A 10,594-nucleotide genomic window follows, 5' to 3' on the forward strand; every position below is an offset into this window, starting at 1 on the left:
CAGTGGATATATTTAAGGCAGAGATAGATAGATTCTTGATCAGTGCAGGTATCAGGAGTTATGGGGAGAAGGCAGGAGAATGGGGTTAGTAGGGAGAAATAGATCAGCCATGATTGAAAGGCAGAGTGGACTTGATGGGCCGAATGGCCTAATTCTGACCCTATCACTTGCGATCTTATGAGAAATCCAAAGCCAACTGGACAGTGGCAATTACAATAGGCTGGATTAGGGGGGGCATTAACCGCAGGGAGGCTGCACAAACTAGGGATTGTTTTCTCTGGAACGTTGGAGGTTGCGGAGAGACACCTGAAAGAAGTAAATAAAATGATGAGATGCAAGGATAGGGTAGACAGTCAGAACCTTATTCCAGGTTGGGGGGGGGGGGGGAATCAAATACTAGAGGGCAAAGCTTTAAGGTGAGAGGGGCACATCTAAAGAAGATGTGGGGGGGAGGGGGGGGGGGGGGGGAGATTTCACACAGAGAGTGGCGGTGCCTGGAATGCACGGCCGTGTTGGGGGCAGATACCACAACGTCAATGAAGAGACTTCTGGATAAGCACCCAGATATACAGGGAAAGGAGGGATATGGATAATAGGCAGGTAGGTAAAAGATGGTTTTGGCATCATGTTCACCAAAGAACAGCACAGCACAAGAACGCCCAATGTTTCACAATGTCCTAGCTACAAAACTGAACGTCATTTGTGTGTACGTATTATACCATAGCCAAAGGTACACAAAATGGCTGGGGAAACTCAGCGGGTGCAGCAGCATCTATGGAGCGAAGGAAATAGGCGACGTTTCGGGCCGAAACCCTTCTTCAGACTGATGGGGGGTGGGGGAAAGAAAGAAGGAAAAGGGGAGGAGGAGGAGGAGCCCGAGGGCGGGCGGATGGGAGGGTGGGAGGAGACAGCTAGAGGGTTAAGGAAGGGGAGGAGACAGCAAGGGCTAGCCAAATTGGGAGAATTCTATGTTAATGCCATAAGGACGCAAGGTCCCCAGACGGAATATGAGGTGCTGTTCCTCCAATTTCCGCTGTTGCTCACTCTGGCAATGGAGGAGACCCAGGACAGAGAGGTCGGATTGGGAATGGGAGGGGGAGTTGAAGTGCTGAGCCACCGGGAGGTCAGGTAGGTTATTGCGGACTGAGCGGAGGTGTTCGGCTGTGGTTATACATGCACAATTTCCTAATAACATGCCCACTTATAAAAATACAAGCATTGCATGATCAAAAATGCTGTTGCATTTGACAAGATTGATTGACAGATACAGCCTTTTTGCTCACCAAGTCCACACCGACCATCAATTACCCATTCACACGAGCTCTCTGTTCTCCCACTTTTACCTTAACTCCCTACACGCCATAGAGGCCAATTAACCCTCATGTCTGCGGGATATGGGAGGAAACCGGAGCACCCAGAGGAAACCCACAAGGTCACAGCCAGCACGAGCAAATTCCATACAAGCAGCACCCGAGGTCAGGATTGAACCCGGGTCACTGGCGTTATGAGGCAGCAGCTCTATCAGCCGTGGCGCCCCAACATAACCCAACTCCAAGCATATCGAATGTTGTTTAAAAAGGAAACAAGATTTAGTATTTCCACTGGAACATTGCCTCAAATTTAATTCTGACCGAGACTAATCAGAACTCATCATGAAATGCACAAAGTTATCTTTCTGAGCTATAGAAATGTACCAGGAGCTCTAAAAAAGCTATTACAGTAACAAGGTTTAATGGATATTTGCAGAAACTAAACTGTAATCATAGCCAGAGTTATACAGGCCTTATGGCCCAAGTCATCCATGCTGACCAACATATCCCATCAAAGTTAGTCCCTTTTGCCCATGTTTGGCCCATACCCCCCTAAACCTGTAATCAATCTACAACTTCTCAAATGTTCGTTTTTACTTCTTAAATTAACTTTGCAGCTTTCAAAACATAACTGCTTTACAAAAATACAGTTGCTCCAGCTACCATTTTGACAATTTTTTCTTACAAAAGAAACAGAAAGTGCTGGAGTAACTCAGCGGGTCAGGCAGCATCTGTGGAGAACATGGATAGGTGACGTTTCACAGAGTGCTGGAGTAACTCAGCGGGTCAGGCAGCATCTGTGGAGAACATGGATAGGTGACGTTTCACAGAGTGCTGGAGTAACTCAGTGGGTCAGGCAGCATCTCTGGAGAACATGGATAGGCAACTTTACAGGTCGGGACCAGTCCATGATCTCCAGAGATGTCGTCTGACCCGCTGAGTTACTCCAGCACTGTGTGTCTATCTTCAGTATAAAACAGCATCTCCAGTTCCTTGTGATTGCTAGATGTCCCAGGCAGTCTGCTGGCAGATTAATGCTTTTCCCCATTTTAATGGCGCTAACTTCTCTTCGTGGCTTAGTCCCTCCAGTTTAACAACCACCGTTTCACCACTTGTTCCTCGTTTGGTGAATGTGTGGAACTCATTGTCACTGAAGGCTGTGGAGGCCAAGTCAGTGGATATTTTAATGGCTGGGATAGATAATATTCTTGATTACTACGGCTGTTAGGGGTTATGGGGAGAAGGCAAGAGAATGGGGATAGGAGGGAGCGATAGGTCAGCCATGATTGGATGGCAGAGTAGACTTGATGGGCCGAATGGCCTAATTCTGCTCCAATCACTTATGATCTCCGCTCCCCAACACCTCCTGTGTTCTTGGTACCACTCACCAGTCCTGGCGGCCTTATCCCAGGCTGGAGCACCAGCACTCCTCTCCTCTCACTTTTCAGGCATATCTGCTGGTTAGCTCTTGATAATTCAGCTTAATAGATATGTTATTCTGTTACATCTTACAGAAGCTTGACTTAGGACAGCTTCTTCCCCTCAGTTTAATTTAGAGACACAACGTGGAAACAGGCCCTTCGGCCCACTGAGACCGTGCCGACCAACGATTATCCATTCACAATAGTTCTACCCTACACACTAGCGACAATTTGCAGCAGCCAAATAGCCTGCAAACGTGCAGGTCTTTGGAATATGGGAGAAAACCGGAACACTCGGAGAAAACCCAGTTGGCCACGGTGAGAAAGTACAAACTCAACACGGACAGAACTCGTGGTCAAGATCCATCCTGGATCATTGTCACAGCAAGGCAGCAGCTCTTCTGTTGCACCATTGTGCTGCCCATATCCGGCTTCTGAACAGTCCTTCCATAAGCTCGGATACAGTCAGCTTCACCACCACCCCATTGTGGACATTGGACTTTGTCTGTGGAGCCAATGCACTACAATGCTGAGAACTATATTCTGCACTCTGTATCTTCCCCTTTGCTCTACCCGTTGTCCTCGAGCTTGACTTGATTGCATTTATGTAGAGTATTACCTGATATGATTGGATAGCACGCAAAGCAAAGCTTTTCACTCTACCTCGGTACATGAGACAATAATATACCTAACCTTGGTCAAAATGGAAGCATACGAGAGTTTTGTTGAATTACACATTGATATATTTAGTTTTACAAATCCCCAAACCAGGTCCGATGCTTTCACTCCAGCATGAAGCGAAGACTCCATTACAAGGTGCTGCAGGGTCTGCGGACTTAGAGAACCAGAGTGATACAGCGAGGAAACAGGCCCTTCGGCCCAACTTGCCCACACCGACCAACATGTCCCAGCTACACTAGTCATAGAGTGATACAGTGTGGAAACAGGCCCTTCGGCCCAACTTGCCCACACCGACCAACAATGTCCCAGCTACACTAGTCCCACCTGCCTGCATTTGGTCCATATCCCTCCAAACCTGTCCTATCCATGTACCTGTCTAACTGCTTCTTAAACGTCGGGATAGTCCCTGCCTCAACTGCCTCCTCTGGCAGCTTGTGCCATACATCCACCACTTTTTAACCTCCTTATGGTGAAGATCTTTTTAGTCAGTTCAATTGTGTAGAAAGATACTAGATCATCGTGCATGATACATTTGAATTCAAGCTCTGTGCTCGATGGGGCTCTTAAAGATAACGGAGTCAGGGGATATGGGGAGGGCAGGAACGGGGTACTGATTGGGGATGATCAGCCATGAATGGCGGTGTTGGCTCGAGGGGCCGAATGACCTACTCCTGCACCTATTGTCTGTGCCATGTGTAAATACACAAGCATGATAAAACAATGAGCTACCATACACAATAAGCCTGGAAGAACTTACCGAATAGAAGGAACATTTTAAAAGTCACATTGCTTTGCAAAAACGAAGAACGTTTTCCCTGCAATGACTGAAACCAATTAATCTCAGCCAATTATACAATTGCTGTATGTTTCTAACTTGATATCTTAGCACAGATAATACAAAGATACCCATTTCCAAATTTAAAAATTGTCCCCATAAGATTGCAATTGGAATAATTTAAAATGCAAAACTCCAACTTTGTATCTTTGCACAATGTGTCAACATATCATTGTAACAAAATGTAACAAAAATAACTTTCTAATTTGGCAACACAGTCGGAAGGAGCTTGCCTGGTTTTAATTTCAATTAATTTGCCTGGTTTTAATTTAACAGGTGATCTCAGTATAATCGGTGTCAAACACTTTATAAAGGCAAAACATATCTATTACAGAATTGACCTTGAGTAATGAACAATGAAAATATTTTACAATCAAGTGCTAACTCTACATCTTGAGATTAAAATTAAGCTACAATTCAATTTCACTATTTATCCTGTGTGTCCTTTTAATAAAGAACAAAATGGCAATGGTTTATTTCGGCAATAGTGTTTTCTTTTCCCTTGTATGTTTGAAAGATTATTTTTAATTCACAAAATTAGAGGGAAAAAATCTACCTGCAGCCACTATAATTATAGGGTTTGAACCCCCCCCCCCCCCCCCCCCAGCATAAAACAAAACTGTTCTCAACATTCAGTTGTTAAATATAAGACTCAAAGTAGAACTGTCCTTTATAATTTATAACAGGGATATTGACAATGTTAGAATTATTATAAACTCTCCAGCAGCATAAATGAATAGTCTCAACACTCATGTCAATGATACTTGTAGCGATATCAATATTCTCAAAGGCTTTCAGGTTTTGTAAAGGTTAAAACAAACTATGATAGTTCTGCTGGAGTGATGTTTGCTAAAAGACAAAGAATAATTCTTCCACAACTATTATTGTTACTTTTTGAGACATTGACCATTTTGAGACATTGGGAGGATGAGGGGTGATCTTATAGAGGTGTATATTCAATTCAATTCAATTCAATTCAACTTTAATGTAATTGCACAAATACTGAGTATCGGTACAACGAAATGCAGTTTTGCGTCAGTCCGTAGTAGTGCAATATAGAAATTTAAAAAAAAGAGGATACAGAACAATAAAAAATGCAGAATAATTAAACAATGGGGGACGGAGGGACCGGAGGAATCTATCGGCGGGACTCCGAGTTCAGCAATGCGACGGTATGATTGTAGAAGCTGTTCCTCATCCTACTGGTACGAGACCTGAGGCTCCTGTACCGCCTCCCTGATGGGAGGAGGGCAAACAGTCCATGATTGGGGTGGGAGGGGTCTTTAATGATCTTCCCAGCTCGTTTCAGACACCGTTTTCGGTGGAGGGCATCCATGGCAGGGAGCGGGGCGCCGATGATGTGCTGCGCGGTTTTCACCACCCGTTGTAGTGCCTTCCTGTCCGCAACAGTGCAGCTGCTGTACCATACCGTGAAGCAGGCGGTCAGACTGCTCTCGATGGTACACCTGTAGAAGTTGGTCAGGATCTGGGGGGACAGGTGGGCTTTCTTGAGCCTCCTCAGGAAGTAAAGGCGCTGCTGTGCCTTTTTGATCAGCTTGGAGGTGTTGAGGGACCAGGACCAATCCTCCGAGATGTGTACCCCGAGGAATTTGTAGCTGGAGACGCGCTCCACCTCAGTCCCGTTTATGTGGATGGGGGTATGTCTGCCCCTTCTGACCTTCATGAGAGGAATAGATCGGGCGGATGCATAGAGTCCCTGGCCCAGAGTGGGGGAAAATCGAGAACCAGGGGACATAGGTTTACGTTGAAGGGAAATATATTTAATAGGAATCTGAGGGGTAACTTTTTCCACACAAAGGGTGGTGGGTATATGGGACAAACTTCCGGAACAGGTAGTTGAGGCAGAGACTATCGGAGTGTTTAAGAAACATAGAAAATAGGTGCAGGAGTAGGCCATTCGGCCCTTCGAGCCTGCACCGCCATTCAATATGATCATGGCTGATCATCCAACTCAGTATCCTGTACCAACTAGACAGGTACATGGATAGGGCAGGTTTAGAGGGATATGGGCCAAGCGCAGGCAGGTGGGACTAGTGCAGGTGGGGCATGTAGGTAGGCATGGGCAAGTTAGGCCGGAGTGCCCGTTTCCATGCTGTATGACTATGAAACAAAGTACTTTAGCTGTGGCTAAAATATTATACGCTTTTCCACTTACTTTCCTGAAGGCACAGACTAAAACCCGCTAGTACTTAGAAAATGTTCATCAAGAGGTTTGTTCTCCACACAAGAGGCAGAGATTATTTCTACTTGACATTCAGAGACGACTTAAAACTATAAAGAACGATTGTAATGCATTAATTGTCATAACAATAGAAAATAACTACCTCAGCACAAACCAAGAACGTGCAGTTCTTTACATTTGATAAAACACTTGTCAATCCTACAATGGAAATCACAGTAATCGCTCCAACAAATGAAATCACTGCTCAAGTCATCTACTTCACACCAGCCTCTTAACTTGTATAAACTTCATGTCAATAGCTAACTGAACATGTTTGCTTCTCACAACAGCATCAAAAATCAAGATACATGCGTACAGTGGTGTGCAATGTTGGAGCCCCACAGGGAACGGTTCTGGCCCCGTTCCTCTTCACCCTGTATACAGCAGACTTTAACTATAAGTCTGACACATGCCACGTACAGAAATATTCAGATGATACAACGATTGTGGCATGTGTAAGGAACGGGCAGGAGGAGGAATACAGGAACTTGGCCAGTTCCTTTTGTGCCTGGAGTGAAGAGAACTGTCTCATCCTGAACACAACTAAGACTAAAGAGATGGTGGTTAACTTTGGCAGGTCCAAGCTCCCCCTTCAGCCGGTCAACGCTGCAGGGGCTGACATTGAGGTGGTGCAGACATATAAATACCTTGGAGTGCACCTTGACAACAAACTGGACTGGTCTGTCAACTCTGACTCCCTCTATAAAAAAGGCCAGCGCAGACTCTTTTTCCTCAGAAGGCTCAAATCCTTCAATGTGTGTAATGACATGCTGCACATATTTTACAACACTGTGGTTGCAAGTGTTATTTTCTACGCTGTTGTCTGCTGGGGCAACAGCATTAGTGCAAAAACAACAAGAAGCTGGACAAACTGGTTAAACGAGCTAGCTCAGTGCTGGAGGGGAGAGTAGACTCTGGGATGGATGTGCTTGAGAGGCGTATGAGGCACAAGGTGCAGGTCATCCTGAAAAACCCCGGGCATCCCCTCCATGTAATTCTGGAGAGTCAAAAGAGCACTCGGAACAACAACCGGCTCCTCTCCCTGCCCTGTAGAACAGAGCGGTTCAGGAGATCCTTCACCCCTGCAGCCATTAGATTTTATAATTCGGGGGATGCATTTTGCAATTTTTAATTTTTAACTTAATTATTGGTCTTTTTAAGTATTTATTGCTCTCAGGTAGTGTGCACATTGTATTCTATGTATTTTCTGTCTGCGTTCGTTTTGAATCTGTGGGTTTGTTGGTTGGGGGCTTCTGGACATCTGAATTTCCCTGAGGGGATCAATAAAGTATTTATTATTATTATTATTAGATGCTGATTTTTTTTTTTTGTAAACCAGCATCTGAAGTTCCTCGTGTTTACATACAATGTACACCAAGTCTCATCAATGAGTCAATTTTATAGCAAGAAGAAAATATGGGCACTGTTTAAATATTAAAGCTTACTTGTGTGGTGAACTCATTGTACCATTATTTATACATTTGAAACGAAAAACACTGAACGTGTGAGACAGAAAAAACAAACTGCAATTTGTTTCCAAATAACATCAGGGTTTAAAAAAAAGTATCGATTGAGCTGATAACACTTCAGTGGAAAAGAGAATCACGGGAAGAAACATCCGCATTAACAACCACAAAAGCTGCTCCAAAATGCAAGCTGACTACAATACATTGTGACTAATATATTCATAAAAACATTTGCTACCAAGGACAGCAACATGTTTGAAAACTGAGCCGCGAGAGATGACGAGGAGCACGTATAATCACAAATTATACTATTCCCACTAGCTCAGCAATGCACGACATGCTTCTACGGCGACACGGATCTACACATGGGTGGGTGGGTGTATGCCTGTGGGTTTATTTGGGGAAAGCACAGGAGATGGGAAAACAAACAAAACAGTGAATGGGTTTTTGGAGGGGAGAGGGGGAAGGGTGCGAGGTTAAAAGGTAAAGATGTCTTTAAAGATAAAATTAAAACCGGTCTCTCCATTTTTAGGAGAACGGGCAGAGTGGCAAAGACGTTATTTTTCTTCTGCGGGATTCAACGGGAGAAGTATTTTCGCTGGGATTTGCACAAAGTTGGTGGGCCGCTGGAACAACTTGTTGCATTTCAATAAACGGAAAGCAAAAAAAGTTAATGTGTGAATAAGCACAAGGCGAGGCTCAGCTGGTGGGGGTCTGGCTGGCGACTGTAAGCAGCACAAGACGGCAGTTTGCTGGGGGTTGCATTCAAGCCAGAAATGCAAGCTTTGTTTTGGAAAGCTAGAGAACACGCCTTACAGTAAACCCTGCATCGACGGCTGCGATCACTCGGCCGGGACACACTGCCTCGCCAGCCCCCAACACACTTCTCAATTCTCTCGCTTGGCAAAAGCAGCCGAATTAAAACACACATTTTATTTGCATTTCAAAGCAGAAAAATGCAAAAAAAAAGCTTCCAGATATTCACAAGCTAAACAATCGCTCTGAATTAACCCCCTCCTTCCCCGTGAAAACAGGTTTAAACAATAGCTTCACTGAACAAAAACAATGGGGTGAGAGGAGACATTGGGAAGAACAAACAAGAATGCATGCCTTTAATTTCTTTAACCTTACAGTGATTTTTCGTTTCCGACAAGGCCAATTGAATGTTCACGAATATTTTCATTGTCTGATTTAACCCCCCCCCCCCCAAAAAAAGTGAAGATCAGGTAGCAAATAACCCCCTCCCCCCCCCACAAAGTTTAAATTGTAACACTTGTATTTTATGATGTAAATGTAATGCAATGCTCATCGCGTTGTTTTAGATAAAGCACATTTTCAGAATTCAGGTTGTGTGTGTGCGTTTTTTTTTTTGTTAGGACGCCCCGTTTCAAAGTTGGGGGAAGAGGGGGGGGATGTTTGTAGATTTTTTTTCTCTCCACAATTTGGGTGTAAAAAGGGCAAAGTGGTAAGTTTACCAGGAAAGGAGCATGTGGTTCCTCGCTCGGCTAACAATGCCAGTGGTGGCGTGTGATGGATGCGAGGCAGGCGGGTCAGCGAGCACCTTATATCCACAGGGCACGTTTTTGCTTCCCACTAAACACACACACACACTCATGCCCTCGGCCCCATCCACGTACCAACTTTAGTAAACTTTTATGTTTTTGTTTCAAAAACATAGACGCATGCTTTTGTGTTTTTAATGAGGGGGAAAAATATAGGACAAACGACCAGGGAGGGGGGGGGGGGGAGGTATAAAGCCCCCGTGTTCCTGAGCCACAATAGAAAAACAACCGGTCAGCATCTGGGGAGCGAGGCTGGCACTGAACAAACTCGACCTCCTTGCCCTCAACACTACAGGCTCGTCCAAATGCACCTTTTTTAAACCGTTCGCAGCACAAGAGAGCCTCACAACAACAAAAAGAAATGAGGAAAAGGGGAATTAAAAAAATTAATATATATATATACACACTTATATAAGATTACCTCAATTTCGAAGTCCGGGAGCCCAAAAGCGGTCCTGAATAGTGAGCAAAAGTGCGCGATGGCTGGGATTTCCCACCAGGAACGGATTTCTCCCACCGAAACGGTCGAAGATGGACATCCCTCGGACATTTTAAATCCCTTCGTTTCCCCACATGAGATAGTTTTGTTGGAACTTCTCCTGGTGGGTGGGGTGTGTGTGCGCTCTCTCTCTCTCTCCCTCCCTCCCCCACGTCTCCACCAGTGTTTTCTAGTGAGCTGTGGTGCTGTGGGTGTGAGCACGGCGTGCCATGGTGTCGCCAGCCAGCCAGTCAGTCAGTGCGAGTGTGCGCTGGTCCCATTCTCGCCGAGGAACAGATGGCGCGGCTACAACAAGAGAGGCTGAGAGAGAGAGCTCCAATAATCCCTCAACACGCCGGAGGGAGAGCGGCCCGCACTCCAGCCCTCTTCTGCCGGGCCACCTCTCCTCCCACACCGCCCATTCTGTATCTGCTGCTGCTGTAGTTGCTCCTGTTACACCCTGGCAGGCCGGCCGCCCGCTGCTGCCCGGCTCGCTCTCTCTCCCCCTCCCCACCCACCCCCTTCCCCTTCCCGTACAGTGCGAGGGTTCCTCTGCCAGCCACAGGATGTGACGCCGAGATCTCTGGGGGTGAAAACCA

The 10,594-nt window shown here is 45.5% G+C and overlaps 1 protein-coding gene across 3 annotated transcripts in view; it reads right to left on the reverse strand.

Moving 5' to 3' along the window:
* LOC116983680 (cat eye syndrome critical region protein 2) overlaps positions 1-10,496 on the reverse strand; it is a 92,354-nt gene extending 81,858 nt beyond the window's left edge. For all 3 annotated transcript variants that reach the window (XM_033037446.1, XM_033037445.1, XM_033037444.1), the window contains exon 1: positions 9,939-10,496. In XM_033037446.1, coding sequence (XP_032893337.1) covers positions 9,939-10,067 — 129 coding nt within the window. In that variant the 5' untranslated portion in view covers positions 10,068-10,496. The remainder of the gene's footprint in view (positions 1-9,938) is intronic.
* Between the last annotated feature and the right edge of the window lie 98 nt (positions 10,497-10,594).

Source organism: Amblyraja radiata, chromosome 19 (assembly GCF_010909765.2).
Source record: "Amblyraja radiata isolate CabotCenter1 chromosome 19, sAmbRad1.1.pri, whole genome shotgun sequence".
Lineage (NCBI taxonomy): Eukaryota > Metazoa > Chordata > Chondrichthyes > Rajiformes > Rajidae > Amblyraja > Amblyraja radiata.